This window comes from Pantherophis guttatus, chromosome 4, assembly GCF_059756535.1.
Source record: "Pantherophis guttatus breed Tessera chromosome 4, ASM5975653v1, whole genome shotgun sequence".
In the NCBI taxonomy this organism is placed as follows: domain Eukaryota; kingdom Metazoa; phylum Chordata; class Lepidosauria; order Squamata; family Colubridae; genus Pantherophis; species Pantherophis guttatus.
In genome coordinates, this window is record NC_142066.1 from 28686325 (window position 1) to 28708353 (window position 22029).

General features: G+C 39.0%; 1 protein-coding gene across 1 annotated transcript; it reads left to right on the forward strand.

The window, feature by feature from the left end:
* The first annotated feature begins 31 nt into the window (after nt 1-31).
* Nucleotides 32-21343, forward strand: PRPF31 (pre-mRNA processing factor 31). Its single transcript, XM_034419488.3, has 14 exons — nt 32-447; nt 3125-3310; nt 3632-3692; nt 3905-3988; nt 5543-5640; nt 7211-7317; nt 8248-8417; nt 8898-9055; nt 9141-9230; nt 10374-10501; nt 13856-13928; nt 15839-15967; nt 19275-19373; nt 20185-21343. The coding sequence occupies exons 2-14, from the start codon at nt 3137-3139 to the stop codon at nt 20311-20313; spliced, it is 1500 nt and encodes a 499-aa protein (XP_034275379.1). The 5' UTR covers nt 32-447; nt 3125-3136; the 3' UTR covers nt 20314-21343.
* Nucleotides 21344-22029: the final 686 nt, after the last annotated feature.

The following is a 22029-nucleotide window of genomic DNA, read 5'->3' on the forward strand; positions in this document are numbered from 1 at the left end:
ACCGGACCCTGACAGAAAAGTCTGTCGCATAGCATTTACGTGAAACGAATCCTTCATATGGGTTCGAAGGACGGCCGCGCAAAAAAGGATGATGATGATGTCACCATAGGTTACGGAAGTCCGTAGTCATAGAGTACGCATTGCAGAGCTGACCCATCGTCTGAATAGAAATGGGAAAAAGCCGTTGGCCGTGGCCTCGGAGCGGAACGTTTCCTGCACTTACAGTTATTATTTCCAGGCGTCCATAGAGTTAAGAGGGCAAGACAAGCCCTTACGCCACGCAAATGGCGTCCGAGCCGGAATCGGAAGTAATACCCCTTGGGCAACTTCTTTCTTCGGGTCTGGTGGCGTCCATGATGAACGTAGAACCTACGCGATTTGTTGCGTGACGGCTTTAACGAGGGACTGAGAAGAAGCCGGAGCGGTGTTGAAGCGAAGCAGCAGTTGGTGAGGAAGGGGGGGGAGGGGGATGGGAATCCTGAAAAAGGGGGAGGAGGCCGTTCTAATCCTTGTCTTATTTAATCTACAGTCTGATTAAAGCGCTAATTCTCCCCCTAGTCCTCCTAACAACCCTCCGAGGTAGGCTAGGAGGACCTGCTGAGGCTTACCTTGTCGCTCCTTGAGGGATCCTAACTGGCTCTCCCCAGGATTTTCACAGCTGCTCTACCTGACCTCTCGGTCGTCCTTTAGTGCAGGTAGCCCTCGACTTACGACAGTTCGCTTAGTGACCATTTGAAGTTACAACGGCACTGAAAAAAGGTGACTTATGACCATTTTTCACACTGGCAGCATCCCCATGCTCACGTGATTTACATTGGGATCAGTGGTGGGTTGCCACCCCCCCACCCCCCGGTTCGGACCAGTTCTATAGAACCGGTAGTAAAACCGGTGGGAGGCTCCGCCCACTGATCTGGACGTCATCAAAAGCGATCTGCGCATGCACAGAAGTTTCTGCACATGCGCAGAAGAGTGTGCATACACACCAGCAAAGCTAGTGTGCATGCCCGGGCATGATGCGAACCGGTAGTAAAGGTAAGTAGAACCCACCCCTGATTTGGATGCTTGACAACTGACACATCCTTTTGCGACCTCCTGACATGCAAAGTCCATGGGGAAACCAGATTCACTTAGCAACCGTGTTACTAATTTAATAACTGCAGTGATTTGCTTAACAAATGGGGCAAGACTCGCTTAACAAATTTCTCACTTAGCAACGTAAATTTTGGGTTCGATTGTGGTTGTATGTTGAGGACTACCTGTATACTGTTAACTATATGCCTTTCGTTATATTGTAAAGAATGGTCTGTTATTTCAGGAAGCAGCCCTTTTGATTTAATTTGTTTTTCTTGGGGTTTTTCTTCAATTTTCCTTTGTAAGGCAGAGTTATAAACAATTATTATCTTTATGAAGATTTTTCAGATATGGCATTTTTGTCTTTCATTTTTTCTAGGAACATATGGTTATTATAAGTATCATGGTGGGGCAGCCCCCTCTCTCCCATTTTTCTGATGCACCTCCATGAGCTTTCATGTGTGGGGAGACACAATAGGTCTTCATATTGTCATGCAGGAACTTAGGAACTTGTGTCAGATGTCTTTTATGCAATTGTGGCATTTGTACAACATTGTGTGTGTCATAATTTTGAGATCGGTATGAGTTGCTATATACACACTTCTTTTACCTCAACACCACTCCCTCGCTGTCCCAATTTTCTTACATTGGAGCTGTTATTATTTTTACTCTTCTTTTTTTATTAGGTTCTGCCTAACAATGTTACACATTAAGTATCACGGTAGGATTTTTTACATGCTTCACTTGACTACTGAAGACTCATTTGGAGGGTTTGCATTGACATATATGATAAACTAGACAGTGCATAACCTGCTGGATCCTGTTTCAGAAATATTTCCTTACCAGATTCCTCAATGCCTTCAAAAATGGCAGAGCTTCTAAAGTACTGACTTCACTGGAAAAGTTTTTTAAAAATCAAGGGAGATATCCAGAGATGTATCTGCCTTGAAAAAAGCCCATGTTAACTATATAGTGCAGTCAAACATTACATGGGAAATATTTCATTTGATATAGTGTCATAAAACGTTTTATGATCATTTTTACATCATAAAATGTTTTATAAAATTTGTCAAATTTCAATTCCATGGGAGTCATTGGTTCCGGATTTTGGACACACCATTTAGTGGGCCTAGTTAGTTGAGATAATGGTTCAAAAATTGTTGCCCTCCAAAGCACCATTTTCCAAGTTAAAAGTTACATACCGACAAACAGGCAAGTTTTAGTAGTATATTAGACAATCTGTGCCCTGTTGGTCCATCCTTTTAGGAATATTTCCTTATCAGACTTCAAAAATGAAAGACGTCCTAATACTGCCTTCACTGGAAAAGTTAGGATACATTCACAGATGTATCTGCCTTGAAAATACCCCATGTCGAACCATATAGAACAGTCAAATATCAGAATAGGAAATGTTGTATGATGTTTTGTGTAATGTCATTCTGCTGTATGATAATTTTTATGTTACATTTTATAATATTTGTTATATTTCAATTCTGTAGCAGTTTGGGGTCCTAAATGGGAGAGGGGAAGGCTGGGAAGGTCATGTGTTTTTTAGGAATGATAGTTGGTATGTACCATATCTTATTTGGGAGTACTGGAAGGTTGAAGGATAGAAACTAAGAGATTAGAAAGGACATATTGGGAGGAGCTAGTAAGATCTAGAAATTTTTGACTGAAATGGATTCAGTAGGAAAGCAGTTGCAACTGTGAGTAAGGCAATTCCTTCAGACAGAGTGAACCAGAAAGGAATTGAAGACCTTAGCATCCTGTGCTTATTCGGGTTCTAAGATTGTGTATTACTTTCTAGAGAGTTTTACAGATTACAATTACTACATGGTAGTAGTTATCAAGTATTATATTCCTATAGTGGCGTCTAGAAACTGAAATCCTACCTTCTGAAGGGTGGTTGGTTACAGAAATATAGGATTGGGACTCTTTCCAAAACAGTATTGAGAGAAAATACTGAATCTTCATTTAATTACTTTAGGTGAGTTTTTTTTTTATTAACCCTGCTTTGACTCACTTCTCTAATCCAGTTTTATTCTCTTTCCAGCCTTGATCCACCATGTCTTTAGCAGATGAGCTTTTGGCTGACCTTGAAGAGGCAGCTGAGGAAGAAGATGGAAGTTTTGCAGATGAAGAGGACGAGTCTCCCATTGAAGATGTCCATGAAGAGATGCAAGTGGATCTGGCAACTGATTCGGTCAAGAGTATTGCCAAGCTATGGGATAGCAAAATGGTAAAAAGGAATAGAGATCTTTCACATAGGACTCATCAGTTTAAAATGTTTATGAAGGAATCTCTATGGATGATGCCAATTTGATCAGATGAAGGGGCAGTCAGAAATAAAGTATACCTTAGAAAATAGGAAGATACTAAATGTCCCTTAAATGTCCCTTTATACAGTATTATACAGTAATTGTTTACAGAATGCAGTAAAATTTCAAAATTGATTTTGGTCTGAACACCATGTTGTATAATCTGCCGTTATTGTTTTACACTCTAAAATTCAAGATGGAAGGGAAGCGTGACTTTAGATCTTTTTATTTCTTTTGTGCAGTTTGCTGAAATTATGTTGAAGATTGAGGAGTATATCAGCAAGCAACCAAAAGCATCTGAAGGTACTGTTCAGTTCAGAGTCAGATTTGTCTATGAAGAAACAGCAGTACTGATAACATTTCCCTTACTTTTTTTGAACCTACTAAGGTCACATCCTGTTCCTGCATTAAGACAAGTCTTTTCTCTTCAGTCAAAAGCTTGGACATGTGTATGAACCCACCTCATAGTCAGCTGCATAGCATAGATTTTGACCATTCTATTTGTCCCTCTCCAGTTCTAGGTCCAGTCGAGGCTGCTCCTGAATACAGAGTCATTGTGGATGCCAACAACCTCACCGTAGAGATTGAGAATGAACTAAGTGAGTGAAAAATCTTGGCTGCTGATTTGGGATAGGGCTAGGAACGCACTGGAAACACTATATTAGGTGTTACATAGGGATACATCTGTACTGGTATCAGTACAATAGGTTCAGGAGCGGATTTCAAAACCTGTCACTACTGGTTCGCTCATGGGTGTGCGCGCGTGATGCATCTGCACATGCGCAGAAGCTGCATATGCGCAGAAGCATCAGGGTGGGTGGGCGGAGCCTCCCACCGCCGCTACCAGTTCTCCCAAACCGGGGCGAATCAGTAGCAACCCACCACTGAATGGGTTTCTGGGAAAGGAATGTGAACTAACAGTGTAGAAGTTTGAGGTGCAAGGATATATAAATGGGCTAATAGTTATGCCATCAAATGCATGACAGTTCAAAAACTGTTTAGGAAACGTTCCTCTTTCAGCCCCAAAGGATTTTCCAGTTTTTCTTTGAAGACGTTTCGCTTCTCATCCAAGAGGTTTCTTCAGCTCTGGCTGAAGAATTCAGTCCCACCATCTAGCCAGAGCTGAAGAAGTTTCTTGGATGAGAAGCGAAACATCTTCAAAGAAAAAACAAAAAGTCCAGTTGCCTCTTGAAAAAGCATCTTTCGGACAACCATGACCTTAATGACTGAGAATCTCCATAGACATTCCTCTTTCAGCAACAAAAAAATCAAGTTTCGACTATTTCTAGAAAGACTTTGTGATTCATCAGACTAAAAAGAACTGAGGCAGAATATTTTTGGTGGCTTGCTTTCATATTCCCTCCTATCAGGCTCTAAAACCAAGAAAGACTCATTGAGATTCGTTCAGCGGTTTCCTTTATAGGTAGTCCTGAATTTACAACCACATTTCATCCCAAAATTCCCATTGCGAAGCAACACAGTTGTTCAGTAAGCTTTTTCCCATTTTAACAACCTTTCCTGCCACATTTATTAAGTGAATCACTGTACTTGTTAAGTCAGTTAACATGGTGGTTAAGTGAACCTCGTTTCCCCATTGACTTTGCTTGTCAGAAGGTTGCAAAAATTGATCACGGGACACTGCAGCCGTCCTAAATACATGCCAGTTGCTAAGCATCCAAATTTTGATCATGTGATCATAGGGATGCTGCAATGGTTGTAGATATGAAAAATGGTCTAAGTCACTTTTTTTAAAATCACTAAATTAATGGTTGTAGCTTGCATTGTTTTGTCACCAATAGACCGAAATCTTGCCAAACTAAAGACAACTACTTGCCCCATAACATGTACACTCTGAGAACTATTAGGGGGGGGGAGCCATCTTCGCCCTCTTTTTTTCACATTTTCTAAACTACAAAGTCTCTAGCTCCTCTGGAATGCACTCCTTCCCTCCTGGAAATCTGGAAAACATTCCATCGCCCCTCCCCACCTGGCAAGTGCCAGATGCCTTGGACCAGAACTTAACATTATTCCCATCCTGCCTTGGAATTGCAAAGCTTGAAGTCTAATTCAACTACAGATTATTAGGTTGAGGAAACTTGTTCCACCCTCCCAATCACCTTAATGCTTTACGGATTGCTGTCTTTTGTGTCTAGATATTATACACAAGTTTATCCGAGACAAATACTCCAAACGATTCCCAGAATTAGAGTCCCTTGTTCCCAATGCTTTGGACTACATCCGGACTGTTAAGGTATTGTGTTTCTTCTTAAAATATGCAAAGTTCATTCTTCCGTTTACACTCATGATTTCCATAAATTCGTACCTTCTGGAATGAGGTCCCTTTCAAGATTAAGATGGCTGCTGTTTAGAAGAACTGTGAAGTCCCGGCTCTTCACCCAGGTCTTCAGTGAGGGAGATTGAAAGACATCCTTTCATCACGCTTGCCATTGTGTGTCTTTATTTTTTATTGTTTTTATTGACATTTGTTTGTTGTGAGCTGTCCAGAAAAGTTGAGATTTAGGTGGCAAGTTAAATTTATTATTATTACCATCATCATCCATTCTGTTTCTGCATTCTTAACACTCACAGCCCATTGGTTACTTTTGTTGCTTGATTCAGTGAATTTTATGGCCATCTAAGAATTTGCATTTAGATTTGCTGGATTGAAATTCAGTACTTTTCTTTAGCTTTCCCTTATCAGGAATCCTCCAGATCTATTAAATAAACCAAAACCAGCATTGCTCCCATTTTAAAAGTTGTAATCCTGTAAATATGGTGGGGATAAAATACAGAAATGGAAAATATAAGTGAGTCCCAGTCCAACCTTTGGTATGAAAGCCATCTTGGGCCAATCCCTCTGTTTTAGCCAAACCAGAGTTGGTATTCAGCAGCTTCTGACCAGTTCTGGAGAACCGGTAGCAGAAATTTTGAGTAGCTCAGAGAACCAGTAAATACTACCTCTGACTGGCCTCTCCCCCATCTATTCTCTGCCGCCCGAGTCCCAGCTGATCAGGATGAAATGGGGATTTTGCAGTATCCTTCCCCTGGAGTGAGGTGGGAATGGAGATTTTACAGTATCCTTCCCCTGCTACGCCCACCAAGCCACGCCCACAGAACAGGTAGTAAAAAAATTTGAATCCCACCACTGAGCCCAACCTACCTCCCGGGGTTGTTATGGGAGAAATAGGAAGAGGAAGTATTATGCATGGTTCCCGCCTTAAATTATTTATAAAAATAATAAAAGTAGGATAAAAATCAAATAAAAACGGGTGCAGGAAATGTTGGTGCTGATCCTTACTGAATCATAGAAGTTCTTCCATGTATCTAGGAACAATGAGAACACTAACATTTTTTAGATTTTTAGATGAAATATTTTTTAGATTTTGTTCTCAGCCAGATATGCACACTGACTTAAAAAGATGACTAAGGTTATCCCTCAGGCTTGCTGTGCACAAGACATGGCAGAAGGAATGGGGAAAAGATGAGGAAAAAAATCATTTATAGCTATAAAAGCTGAAAGATGCACCTTGCAGTGCTGCATCTTTGGCAAGGATGAGACTGAGGGGTTAGCTAATATTCTATAGGGCATAGAATAAAACTAAAATATGGAGAATAGAAGTTTCGGCTCTTGGTGGTCCATGGTTCATCTATTAACAATTCCAGAACAGGCATATCTTTCAGTTTCTTCGTTCTTGATGGCCTGAAATCAGATGAGGTATCTGGTATTTTTCACAGGGCTTGTGAGCCCAACATGTATTTGTACAAAAATTCCTGGTCATTGTCAAAAGCCAACCTCTCCTTCAAATGTTGGACCTTTGCAGGAACTGGGCAACAGTTTGGACAAATGCAAGAACAATGAGAACCTTCAACAGATTCTTACCAATGCCACAATCATGGTGGTCAGTGTCACTGCATCTACTACTCAAGGGTAAGATGGATCGTCTGTAAGAACTGAGGGGAGGATTTAGAAGGAATGTGGGAGATCAGCTCTGGATAGGGGCTGGGGCCAAATCCACACACACAGCCAGAAAAAAATCCCCCACAAATTGTTCCACTTCTGACTGAAGGTGAGACATTCTTTTATTTTTTCCTAATTCTAAGAGAAAATATCATCCAGCCTTCCCTATAGCGTGCTTTTTTTTCCCACCTTCCTCTAAGAGAGGACCTCTTAGGTATTTAAAAAAGCTTAGAAGAATGAATAACACTCCTGCAGAATTGGTTTACTTTTAACCATTATAGTAGTTTTCCCTTAGAGGATTCTATATTCTACATGATGCGTGAAAAAGTGCTGGAATTCAAATGAAAGTGGGATGTGGGGGAGGGTTGTGCCAATTGTACATCGACGTCTGACAATCATTACTATCTGACTATATTTGAGAAAGGGTAGGTAGAGAAGAAAGGTGGGTATCTAGCTTTTTTTTCTAAGTGCACTTGAGAGCAGAAATAAAATTATTAGCATAATTCAAATATTATTCTTGATGCAGCTTGCCTGCATGGCTGAAGATCAAAACCAAAGGAGGAAAACATTACCTTATTTATTATCTTTGCCCTTAATGCATGTTCCTGAATCCTGCAAACTCTGAAAAGGGCTATTTGTCTCCAGATTTCATTTTTCTTTTCTTCCCTAACTCTGTGCCCTCCAGATTCCAGCATAGATAAAGGAATTAAAATAGTTAACATTCAATCCACCACATCTGAAGCCAAACCCAGTCCCACCAGGTTAGGGAAGATGGAACTAATATCTACAGGGATGCTACCGAGAAAAACGAATGAAAAGGACCTTGCTTTAGCATGTTGCTAATATCAGAGATTCAAAATGAATATGAAGGTCTCAAGAGGGCTCTTTCTTTCACTACAGGCAACAGTTGACTGAGGAGGAACTAGAACGCATCGAGGAGGCCTGTGACATGGCCCTAGAGTTGAACCAATCAAAGCACCGCATCTATGAATATGTGGAGTCCCGTATGTCCTTCATTGCCCCAAACTTATCCATCATTGTTGGGGCCTCTACTGCTGCCAAAATCATGGGTAAGTCTGTTGCTGGAGAGCTGTGCGCTTGAGCATAAGAGATTTTGACTAAACTATAGAGTTGTAGGAAATATGTGGTTTTTAGAGGGAAATGAAATCTTTCCCCTCTGAAAGGATGACTTTGTTTTGTTATTAGAGGAAACTATTCTATCTTTTATAGTTCAGCTGTCCAAAGTTTTGTCAGAATAGCTCACCTGTGAGCTGTTTTCATTCCTTCATTTAAAACTATGGAACCAAGAAATGCCCTGCTGAACAGGGAAGATTCTGTTTCTGATTAATTCTGGCAAATCTCCAAAGAAGGATTAGCAAGAATCCTTCTTTGTGGACAACAAGCTCAACTTCCCAGGGAGAGGCTCTTCTCTTCAAATCTCAACAAGCGGGGAAAGTGACTTGCCAAAAATCAGCTGAACAAAAGCCTTGCAGCTTCTTGGCTGTTTGATCCTGCTGTGATGTTCACTCTCCGTTTCTTCTTTGTTTAAGGCATTGCCGGTGGCCTCACCAACCTTTCTAAGATGCCAGCTTGCAACATCATGCTCCTGGGAGCCCAGAGGAAAACCCTCTCTGGCTTTTCCAGCACTTCTGTATTGCCTCACACTGGTTACATCTACCACAGTGACATTGTACAATCATTGCCTCCGGTAGGTGTGGGGATCCGAAGCTCCTTTTCTGATTGATGTGTTCGTGCATGAGGCTCCAGCACTGATTTTCATTCCTTCTTTTTAGGATCTGCGGAGGAAAGCGGCACGTTTGGTGGCAGCAAAATGCACCCTAGCAGCTCGAGTGGACAGCTTCCATGAGAGTGCTGAAGGGAAGGTGAGGCTAAGGGCTCTAGGGCAGTGGTTTCCAACCTTTCTGGTGGAGGAAGAGGAGGCAGTGGGAGGGGAGGGGATATTTCGTATGCGCCACTTTCACAAATGAAGCTTCACATGTGCAGACACCCACCCACTACCGTGGCCCAGTTCTAAATGGATGCATCCTGGCACTAGGCAGTGGACCAGGATTGGGGACCCCTGCTCTAGAGCACTGGGGTAATAGCAGGAATAGAAGCATAAGTCAGACTTCCTGGGACATCTCTAATGAAATTTTAAAAGACTTTGTTTCACCGAAGATATGCAGCAAGGGCCTAAGATATGGAACTTCCTCAGAAAGCTATTTAACCCTTTTGGAAAAGTTGGGTGCCCACAGTAATTATTGCTTTTGTGTTTATAAACATTGTGGAGGCTCTGTATAGGCTAAATAAGGAAATGGGTAATTCCCCTAAATGAAAGAGGATTTAGAATAGATTGTCAAGACAAAGAAGAAGGGTATTTCTGGCTGCACACCTTCCTGTTCCCCTTCTAAGGAACCTCGAGAAGAGCAGAGTTGATTTTGCAATCCTGAGTAACTCTACACCAAAAATTCTGAGATATATTAGATTGAAAGTTGCTAGCTAGCTTTTGTCAGAGTCTGGGTAATTTTTGAACTTGAGTTTCCAGGTTCTAATGTAATTTATTATACTTCCCTGCTTTTGTGAGAAAAAGACCCTTTTTAGTTTGGCCTAGGGAATGGATCTACTGTGAGAGGGAGATTAAAATTGAAGGTAGTGATTTTTCTTTAGGGAAAGATTATAAAAGTACAGCTAAGCCAAGATGAGAAATTGAGAAGGCCAATAGATCAGCTTTAGTCTACGGGGATATAGACATTCTGGTTTGTAATATGATGCCCAGAATGCAACCTCTTTGGATAACAAACGTTGAAAAAATTTGAACCTGGGATTTGTGGCAGGGTTTTACTTAAGTACATACATGGAGTCTACGAGCAACAAGCATAGCAACCAATTTTCTTCAGCCTAAGCTGGAACCCTCACTTTTCCCACTTTGATGCAATGTTGCTCTCCGGAGCTTTCCACTACTGTGACCTCCAGCTTGAAAAGAGCTGCTTTCACCTGCTGTAACTTTCCTTCTGTTAACCATCCAGGTTGGATATGACCTGAAGGAAGAGATTGAGAGGAAGTTTGATAAGTGGCAGGAGCCACCTCCAGTGAAACAAGTGAAGCCACTGCCAGCCCCTCTGGACGGACAGAGGAAGAAACGGGGAGGCCGCAGGTATGGGGGTCCAGGCACAAAGCTTTGGAAGAGCTAAGGGGGAAAGTCAGGTCAAATGCCGGGAAGTGAGAATCAGCTCACATTCATATCTGTCTGTGAGGGTTCTTTGTTTTCCAAGGATTGGACACACCACAGCATAGCAAATCTGTACACAATGCTTTATGGCAGCACACATCATCCCCAACAATAGGCTGTCGCTCTCTACCCTTTAGGATTTGCAAAGTGAGGTTGCCATATAAATATGCTGTTAATACTCAGTCTTGTAATACTTACTTCAAGCAAAAATGTATATCTGTAAAATTTAATTTAATTTAATTTAATTTAATTTAATTATTTAATTTAATTTAATTTAATTCAATTTATATGCCGCCCATCTCTGAAGACTTAGGGCAGCTCACAATACATTTTAAAAAATCATTTTAAAAAACATTTAAAAATTAAAAACATTAAACATTAACATTAATGTTAAACATTAACATTAATAAATCAAGATGCAAAAAAAAATTTCAACTATTTTAGCAAGGAGAATGAATAATTTTATAGGTAATTATATAAAGGAAGATCAATGTGGATTTGTAATGGGTCGACAAATGCATAATTTGGTTGGAAGAGTGTTAAATGCAATTCACGAGATTAAAAATCTAAAGCTTAAAGCAGGGATATTAGCCTTAGACATTTTTAAGGCCTTCGATTGTGTGAGCTGGCAAGCATTAAAGATAGTAATAGACAGAATGGGGTTTGGAAACAAATTCAGAGTTGTAATAAATCAATTATATTCTCGGAACTCTGCCTTAGTGGTAGTGAATGATGGAGTTACAGACAAGATACGACTCGCCAGAGGAACAAGGCAAGGGTGCCCACTCTCACCTGTCCTATTTATATTGGTTATGGAATTATTGGCCAATGCATTAAGAGACGATGGGGAGATAGAAGGGATAGGTAAAATAAAATTAAATATGTTTGCTGATGATACATTGTTAACAGTTAAGAATATAGTAGATAAGATGGAAAGAATTGGATGGCATCTAAAAGAATTTGAAGAAATAACTGGATTAAGAATAAATTGGTCAAAATCTGAGTTGATGTTGTTTAACTATACTAAAAGGGAAGAAAAGGATTGGGAAGGGAAGCAAAGCGAAATGAGAATTAAAGATCATATTAAATACCTGGGAGTTAGAATCACAAAAAATTTGGAGAACTTAGAAAAGGAAAATCTAGGCAGCTTAAAGAAGGAGATTTTGGAAGGTTTGAATAAACATAAAAGGTTGAATTTATCATGGTTTGGAAGAATTGCTTTAGTAAAAATGAAGATTTTAGCAAAGATTAATTTTGCTTTTAGGATGCTACCAATAAAAATATCAGAATTAGAGTTAAAAAGTTGGCAGAATATACCGAATAACTATTGTAATGGGAATAAGAAAGCGAGGATAAATAAAAATAAGTGGTATCTAAGCCAAAAAAAGGAGGCTTAGGACTCCCAAATATTAAATTATATTATGTCGCTAATAGGCTTAAACATGTTATAGAGGCAATTTTAGGAATAGGAGAATTGGAATGGTTGGAAGATAAATCTAAAATTAAAACCAAATTAGAATGGAAGCTGGAAAATATATTTTTTATGGAAGGTGGAAAGAAATGGGCTGAAAGCATAAGCAATCCTCTCCTGAAGTTTCATTGGGAAATTTGGAGTAAATATAAAAGGAGGCTGCTTCTGAAGAACTCTCCATTATCACCAGTAGTAATCTTGGAAAAGTTCCCAGGGAATTTGAAGAATAAAGTGAATAAAATTTTAAAAGAGAAAAATAAAATGAAACTAAGGGAATGGTTAGGAGGAATGAGGACACGTGGGGAATTGGAAGAGGTTCTAGGAGGAAAACGGTTGTCATGGTTAAATTACAGCCAAGTGGAACAATGGACTAAAAACTGGATAAGAGAAAATGGAGAGTGTAGAGAGTTAACGAGGTTCGAGGAATTAATTGAAAAAAATGAAACTGTAAAGGAAGAAAATAAAGGGGTAAAAGGCTTAATGAGTGGAATTTATAAAATATTGTTGGAGGAAGAGGAGAGGGAAAGTTTAGGAAAGATGGTATGGGAAACCGATTTGAAGATACAAATAGGGCAACAGAGTTGGGAAAGAATTTGGCAACAAAGAGTGTTGAGAAATATGTCAGTAAGAATAAAAGAGAATTATTATAAAATGGTATGGAGGTGGTACTTAACTCCAGTTAGATTAAGCAATATGAATCAGAACTATTCAGATAACTGTTGGAGAGGTTGCTGGGAAAAAGGAACGTATTTACATATGTGGTGGGATTGTAAATTTGTGCAAAAATTGTGAAAGATGGTGTTTAAGGAGATTGAAGAAATTGTAGGAATAAAGGTAGAAGAGGCACCAAAGGTAGCATTACTCTCACTATTGGAAGATATAAAGTGTAAAAAAGAGACTAAAGAGTTGATAATTTGTTGACCGCAACTGGAAGTCACGAGGTGATTATTGTTTGGAAGAATGGTATAAGGAAGTATGGGATATTGCCATAAATGATAAACTGACTTGTAATATTAAAGTAAGGAGAGGCATAATGAAAGTAAATGAATTCAATGGAATCTGGAAACAGTTCCTAATATATGTGTTTTCTGGAGGAAGGGGGATGCCACCACCAGAAGAAGCTTTAAGATTTTGGAAGCAGGAATGATCCCAAGGGGCGGGGGAGCACTCGTTGATTGTTGGTATTGTGTATAGTGTTATATATTATGATTTATGTATGTTAATAAAATTAAAAAATAAAATAAAAAATAAAAACATTAATTCATTCACGCAATTCATGGCATACAACCTTCACTCCTAAAAGTTCTTACCATAGTTAGGGTGAGGTGTGGTCTTCAGTGTGGTTGTTCCTCTTTGAGTTGCTACCGAGCTCCCACAAGGATATGCTGCTCACTGTAGCTTGTGGCCATGGCAGTTGATGGATAATCATCTTGCCTGCTTGTAATAACTGCCAGTCTCCAGACATTGCCTCCAATTCCTCAGTGCCATTTCCTTTCCTCTTGTAGACAGACAGAAACTTTATTTTGTTTATTGACCAGGACATGCATTTTTGTTATGGTAGAGCTAATAACTGCTTTCAAATATTTGGAAAAGGGGTGGGGGGAAGAAGGGTTAAGTCAGGGACCCATACCCAGGGATTCTGATACTCAATGCGTAACTCATCTGGATGTTATATATAAGCCATAGGTTATAATCAAATGATCCTTATTACAGTCATAGGCTATCTTAGGTCATAATATAATAAACTTGCTCCTGTGCAAATTTTCAGATGTTTTTTTTTAAAAAAATAATCTTTTTACTTGCTTCAGATATCGTAAGATGAAAGAACGCCTTGGCTTAACAGAAATCCGGAAGCAAGCAAACCGAATGAGCTTTGGAGAAGTATGAGATTCTGCCCAGCCACATTTCTCTCTCTGTTGCTTTCAAATGTCTTGAGTTCCCATTCTTCACATTTGAGGAATGCCAAGTTATATATGGAAATTTAATGTTTTGTTCATAAGAAACATATAATTTTATTACCGTTGTAAGGTACTACCAAAACTTAGTTGCTTTCTTCTGTCCGTTCAAGGCCCAATTCTCATTCAAAATGTTCAGGGCTGCTTTCTGACATACAGATTTGAATTGAGAATACAAAACATTTTTGCCTCTAGATAATCTGATAAAAAGAGGCAACATTTCATAAATGTTTCAAGGTGATGCTCCAGTATCCATGTCTGTGCTTTGATCCTGATGACTCTGGATTGGGGAGCAGCCCCCCTGAAGCCACAGGTCTACAATTTGGGGGTACTTCTAATCTTACAAGTGTTGCTAGATAGACAGGGGAGAGTGAGGCACCAGATGCATCATTTTTGTAGCCTTTCCTGGAACATGATTCCCTGTCAACAACTCCCTATGCCCTTATTACCTCTTAAATCAACTATTGCAGTACAGGTAGTGCTCATCTTGCGACCACAATTGGGACCGGAACTTTCATTGCTAAGTGGTGCAATCATTAACTGAATCACAAGTAAGCAAATCATGCCACCATTAAGCAAATCTGGCTTTGCCCATTGATTTTATCAGAAGCCTCCTGGAACAATTGCAAATGGCAATCATGTGATCCTGGGACATTGCAACCATTATAAATATATGCTGGTTGCCAAGCGCCTACCGTATTTTTCGGAGTATAAGATGCACCTTTCCCCCCTCCCCCCCAAAAAAGGGTGAAAATCTGGGTGCGTCTTATATTCCGAATGTAGTCCCGCCCAGTCTCACAAACGGAGATTTCAGAGGCTGAAAGAAGCTTTAGAAAAAAAAGCCTCTGAAAGGTTTTTATCTAAAATAATATGGCAAGCAACAAAAGAAGAATCAGTAAAGGTTCTAACCAAACTATGTTAACAAATCTGGAGAATGACACAATAACCTTGGGAGTTGGGCGGCATAGAAATGTGACAAATAAAAAATAATAAAAAAATAACCAACAGATCTAAAGAGGTTAATCTGTATACCAATATCAAAGAAAGGAGATTGGAGTACAGATAGTCCTTCAGAATAAAAGCCTATGAAAGAAGCTTCAGAAAAAAAGCCTTTTTTTCTGAAGCTCTGTTTTGGAGGCTTTCAGAGGCAGAAAAAAAAGTCTTTTCTGAAATGGAGTTTCAGAGGCAGTAAAAAAAGCCAGGCACAGAGCTCACAACCATCAAACCTGTTGCTAAAATTCACCTCTGGGAACAGCTGATTGGGGGTATCTGGGAGGCCGATCCACCCACCAATCAGCTTTTTTTCTTATTTTCCTCCCCAAAAACTAAGGTGCGTCTTATACTACGAAAAATACTGTAAATTTTGATCATGAGACCACCAGGACACTGAGACTGTCATAAGTGCAGTGACTGATCATAAGTCATTTTTTTCAGCACCACCGTAACTTCAAATGATAGTTAAATGATTGGTCATAGATTGAATATTATCTGTACATATTTCAACATATTTTGAAGATTGCCCAGAGTATGCCATTGGCATAAAATGCAGCTGTTCATGTGCTGCTGATAGATGAGGTCTACCAATGCTATGTAACAGTATTGTAAGCACCGCATTAACTACCAATAGGCTCTTGAGTACAATTCCAGGTATTGGTTTTAATCTAAAATACTATATTTGTCCAGGTGTTTAGGTAGCTGAAGGACCATCCGCTTAAGCTAGAACCAGCCCATGTCGTCCATTTGGGTACAGCTTCTGTAAAATGAAAGGAGTCCTTTGGTGGTATAGAAATGACATAAATACATTATTTACTTCACTTCTTCTCATGCCTTTTCCAGATTGAAGAAGATGCTTACCAAGAAGACCTTGGGTTCAGTCTTGGCCACTTAGGCAAATCAGGCAGTGGCCGTGTCCGGCAGACACAAGTCAACGAGGCCACAAAGGCCCGCATCTCAAAAACACTGCAGGTGAGGAAACGGAAGCTCAGCAAATTGCAATGTCTGTTTTTGTCCTTCTAAGGAGCAAGTTTGGCTCGATTTCATTACAAATGCTCCAGGCTTGTATAAGCCTCCAGAATTGGGGGTTAGTGCTTTTGACTGAATTCATGGAACATGCTGCAATTTAATTTTTGTTGCAGGGGTGTCCAACCTTGGCAACTTGAAGATTTGTGGACTTCTAACTCCCAGAACTCCTCAGCTAACCATCTGAAAGTCCACAAATCTTAAAAGTTACCAAGGTCGGACACCCCTGCTTTATTGCATGTGAATGCTACCACTGTAATTCGTAAATTGTGGTTGTCATTGTGTACAGTCATAGTCACAAGATCAACTGTGTCATAGTCACAAGATCAACTGTGTAATCTTATCACTGTGTGATTGTTTCAAGCATGCACGCGTTGAGTCTTCCTTAGGGCTCTTTGGAAGTCTCTCCCTGCCCAAAACCTTTTGCCCTCCACCTGGATAAAGTATTTCTTGGAGCCTGAAAGCTTTACTGGGCCTTAAATTAGTTGCCTGTTCTAGCAACATAATTTACCATTAGGATTTTACTTTAGAGAAGACTGCAAATGTTCCCAGAGGACACCTAGAATACTTGATCCCTACCTTTTCTAGCTACAGATTTCCATACATAATATATTAAATACAGGTAGTCCTCAACTTACAGCCACAATTGAGCCCCAAATTTCCTTTGATAAGCATTTACAGTTTTTTATCTGCTTATAATATAAAATACAAAAATACAAAAGCAAATAGTAGGAAACAAAACGGAGGGAAAGGGGAAGAGAGAAGTGTAGAAAAGAAGGGGAAAAAGAAAAAAAAAGGCGTAGAATTCCAATAAGCAAGGCAGTTGTTAAGTGAGTTTTGCCCCATTTTACGATCTTTCCTGCCATCATTGTTAAGTGAATCATTACAGTTATTAAGACAGTAACATAGTTAAGAGAATCTTAACAATTGATTTTGTTTGTCAAGAGGTCGCAAAAGGTGATCATGTGACACCAGGACACTGTAGCCATCATAAGTAATGCCAGTTGCCAAGCATCTGAATTTTAATCATGTGACTACGGAGATGCTGCACGATCTTAACTATGAAAAACAGACATGTCACTTTTTCACTACCATTATAACTTTGGTCACTAAACAAATGGTTGTAAGTCTAAGCCTATCTATCTATCTATCTATCTATCTATCTATCTATCTATCTATCTATATATATCTATATATCTATATATATATTTATAATACAAAAGTTTTTTATTTTTATAATCAAACATACAAACAATACATAATCAATCATTGAATATATCATCTAACGCATCTTTTATTTCTTCTTCTTCTTACTTCTCTATTAATACATTTGCCTTTTTATTTTATTAAAAATCATAAAACAATTTTATCCCCAACACCCCTCAACCCCCCCCTCCTCACCCCACACCCCCGACTTCCCAGGGCAAAAACAGGATATAACATTTAGCAAACCTAAGCTAACATATACTAACTTACTATTAAATTCAAAAGTTCCTCCCACTCTTTAACTCCCCTTTTAAAATTCTTCAATATTCAGTAACATCAAACATAAACATTTAATTATATATGCCTTTTAAAAGTTCTATAATCTCAAGTTAAACATTTTAAACTATCTTAATACTTCCTCATGTTTCAGTAAGACATTCTTCATGATCTAAATTTCCAGACTTTTGGAAAAAAAAAACCCTATCCATTAAGTTTTAGGTTAACCACTTTAAAACTGCAATACATTTCAAAAAACTATCCAACTTTAATTAAACCTTTTGTTTCAATAAAGCATTGTTCAAAGATAACCCTAAAAGTATTACATAGATTCTAAAATTTTCAAAAAGCTACCCCTTAAATTTTTGATTGACCCTTTTAATACCTCAGTAACTCTTAAAGAACTATCCATTTTTAGTTAAACATTTTAATTAGACATCAGTAGTCTTCCAAATATCCCTTCAAAAAGTTAACCTCGCATTCTTCTTTTCTTTCTGTATTTTTTCCAGTCCTTCTTCTTCATTAACACTTTCTTCTTTGGTATTGCTCGTCCCCCTGCTTTTATTTTCAAAAATTGTTGAAATTGGATTTGTAGTTGATGTGTCTTAGAAATTCGTTCTTTCAAAATTATTTCTTTCACTTTGGAGCCCCCATCTCTGCTTTTCCTGCTTGTATAATCAGTCACTTCATTCTTTAAGTATTGACTCTGTCTGTAAAGCCAATTGTCAAAATATTTTTCAATCTGCAGTGATAAATCTCCAATTAACTTTCCAGTTAATTGTGTGGAAGCCTCCACCAAAACCTCTGTTTTCAGTGTGCTAAACTCCATCTTAATCCTGTCAGTCTCTCCTTTGTCCTCCAAAATCACATTAGCCTGCTTGATTTGTTCCTCTTTTCCAGCCAGCAAATCATTGTAATATTCCAATTTATAATCTTGAATAATCCTTTTAGCTGAATCCAGTATATCAGAAGTAAAATCATTTAAAAGTTCTTGTAAAACCTTTACAGTCAGAACTTGTGAATTTGCTGACTCATATCCTCCTTCCTTAATGGCAGCCATATTTCAGTTTTAACTTTATATTTATTCAGCTATCGAATCAGTAAGTCCAATTATTTTCCACACACTTTTAACAAAAGGTCCATACCATAGTCTTTTCCATTCCACTTCCACTTTAAATCTTTTTCTTTTTCTTCTCAATATAATCCAATACCTTTAACAATGTTGCAGGCGTTAACAAGCACTTTCACTGATAAGTTTCATTTTCTTCAGCGCCATTTCCCCCCCTTTTTGAATGGAGTTAAGGCTTTTATACTTGCATGTTCTGCTCTCCTGATTCTGCTCTGCCAGCATCCAAATTTAAAGTGTCTTTAAATCTCAAGGAAGAAATCTTTAAATCTTTAATCTCTTGTTGCTGGTGTGGTCGCGACGCCCCGTTCTGCCTAAGGCAGATACGTCCCGGATCCGGAGCACTGAAGAGCTTCCAGGGAGCTCTCACCCTGCAATCCCCAGGCTTAAAAAAAAAGAAAGCCTGGGGATCTAGGGAAGCTCTACCCAAACTCTTCTGCTCTTCTCTCCCTCTTTTCCCCTGGTGGAGAGTTTTGAGCCGCTAGACAGCTGTTTTTCGCTGTTCTAGCACTAACGAAATCTCAGGGCTGGAGCTCCAAAAGGAGCTGCCATCGGCGTTCGTGGCGCCACAGGAAGTCCTGCCTATATGTATATATTATGTAATACATACTAAAACCTCAAGTGCCACCTTTTTGTCCCCATCAGCGCACACTCCAGAAGCAAAGCATGGTGTATGGGGGAAAGTCAACCATCCGGGACCGTTCCTCTGGCACAGCTTCTAGTGTGGCATTCACTCCACTGCAGGTAAGCATTGCTAGTGGCTTATATTACACTTTCCTGCTATTCATCCATCACTGGAAAGCACTAAAGCAGGGAATTTCTGTATGTTCATCTAAAGAATTTGGAATGGTAACTTCTTTTCAATTTGGAAAAAATGGAGATGGGTATAGTATAGAAATGAATCAGCTCAAGCACAGTGGAAGGAAAGTATCTTTTAATAATAAGCTTTTAGGAATGTGGATACATTGTACTGTAGAAATTTGAGAAATATATAACTTTCCTTGTCCTAAAGATGGATATTTCTTCCCTTGTGCCCAAAGGTTTTTAGAATTAGCAAGTGTAGGTCATGCTTGGGAGGAATATTAATTGCCTAAGAATCTTCTACATTGTCTTCTTTTTGCAAAACAAACCAAACTACTGTAAGCAATTTTCTGTCTTTGGTTTGAGCTTGGTTATTTTTTTGCAGACATTTCATTACCCAAAAACTAAGTAAATAATATTGTCATCATGCTAGCACAGATGGTGTTACTTAGTTTGCTAATGAAACATCTGTAAGAAAACAGCCAAGCTCAGAGAACACCAAGAACCCCTCATTTCTATTCTGAATTGCAAATATTCTCATATATTGGTATTTTTTTGTCTCCAGGCTGGAGGAATTGGGGTACATTACAGCCCTTCCTCTACTCCAGAGCAGCCTCTCTTAACTTGATGCTCTCAGGTGTTTTGCAATTGCAACTCCTAGAATTCCATTGCTGAAGAATGACAGATTGAATAAAATCTGTGCATTCTTTGTTTTTTATTTTGCCCATGTAATCTTTCTCCTATCCATTTGCAGGGTCTGGAGATTGTGAATCCACAGGCAGCTGAGAAGAAGGTCACCGAAGCCAATCAGAAATACTTTTCCAGCATGGCAGAATTCTTAAAAGTAAAGAGTGAGAAGAGTGGTATCATGTCCACTTCATAGCAAACATGGATGCTGCTGTTTTGACCAGTAATTGGAACCACATCACATGTGCTGATAGAAAAGTCTACACCGGATGTGGACCTTAATGAGGTTGAAGCTCAATAGACTATTTGATTTTTACAACTCAACTCTAAAGTTCTTTCCCTAATCCTATCAGCTTCTCTTCCCCCCCCCCTTTGTTCTCCACCAGAGAGCCTGCTATTGTTTTAGCTATTGATGCGGTGGAATGGCCTAATAGAATTATGCCGTGTTTCTCCTTCAGTATTCAAAATAATTTGGTTAAGTGGTAAGCTATTTAGTGGCATGTAAAGAGCTATGCTGAACAAACTTGTCCTATCTTCCCCCATCATGGATTGTCTTGTGTATCAACTTTAATACAAACTAATTTTGTAAATAACAGACTGAGATGGTGCCACTCTTTCTCCATTGGTATCTAGGAGCATTGAGTAGCTAATCCTCTCTTTTAGATTCTGAGTTAAAAAGAGATTGCTTAGATTTTTTTTAAAAAACCACTTTTCCTGTGCATGTAGATTACATATTGCCCAGGAATTAATTGTAACAGGATTACATTTTAATGTTGGAGGTGGAGCATTAGAATTTCTCTAATATTGTTTGCATACTTCTTTGTCTCTCTATTGTATGGGTTTGGGACCAGGACTCATCAGCCACATGACTATTGTTGAATACTGGGGATTAAACTCCACACATGCAGAAGTTTTCAAAGTTGGGAAACACTGCTATAATTAGGAGTGCACCTTCCTTGATTCATGTCCTCCAGATGGCCATGCTAACTGGAGTTGATGGGAGTTGCAATCTAAGATCTTTGAGCAGCACAGAGTTAGGATTGGAGTTGCTTCTATTTAAAGGGGGAGAAGTGAGAGTAGTACGAACCTAACCCAATACTTGTGTCAGTGGCAAAGTGAATAGACATGCTGTATGTAGAAATGTGGTTGAGCGTAACTGTGGGATTGTGAGCATAAATTGCATTCTATTTCTAATAAAGTAAATTAAAAGGACATTTTTACTTCCAGATGTCAACGAGGATTTTATTTACTGTATTAAAACCTCAGTTGTTAAAAATCAGTCTCTTTCTCACCTAAGGGCACAGGATCATGGTGGATATGTGTATGTAACAATAAGATAAATGAATCTGAGCTGACATTTCATTACTTTCAGGAAGAACAACTAGAGGATGGTGATATAACTGAAGTTTTATAGTATATTTTATTTACAATAGTTCAAAAATAGCATTCAGTGTATTTTTTTTTTTAATTTGATTTATATGCGGCCCTTCTCCGGAGACTCAGGGCGGCTTACAATGCATTAAGCAATAGCCTTCATACTTTTGTATATTTATACAAAGTCAGCTTATTGCCCCCACAATCTGGGTCCTCATTTCACCTACCTTAGAAAGGATGGAAGGCTGAGTCAACCTTGAGCCTGGTGAGATTCGAACTTACAGTAATTGCAGACAGCTGGTGTTAATCACAATGCTATCAGTCTGCTGAGCCACCAGGCCCGTGTATATTTCAGAAGAAACTATTATAAATGCCTGTGTCTAACCCTTTTGTTTAGTGGAGTAAGAATAGGGGAGAATTCTTGCTATCTCTATTGTCTTGTGGCTTGGACATTCAGCTTCTTCTAAGTGTAGCTCTTCCTATACCTTTGTGATAGGACTTCACCTTCTTGTAAATTGAGCACACATTAGGTGCCATC

Excerpts from the sequence above, each read along its gene's own strand:
- PRPF31 (XM_034419488.3), top strand. The coding sequence starts at position 3,137 with ATGTCTTTAGCAGATGAGCTTTTGGCTGACCTTGAAGAGGCAGCTGAG. Across the intron at positions 8,418-8,897 it reads TACTGCTGCCAAAATCATGG|GCATTGCCGGTGGCCTCACC; the intron begins GTAAGTCTGTTG and ends TCTTTGTTTAAG. Across the intron at positions 13,929-15,838 it reads ACCGAATGAGCTTTGGAGAA|ATTGAAGAAGATGCTTACCA; the intron begins GTATGAGATTCT and ends TGCCTTTTCCAG.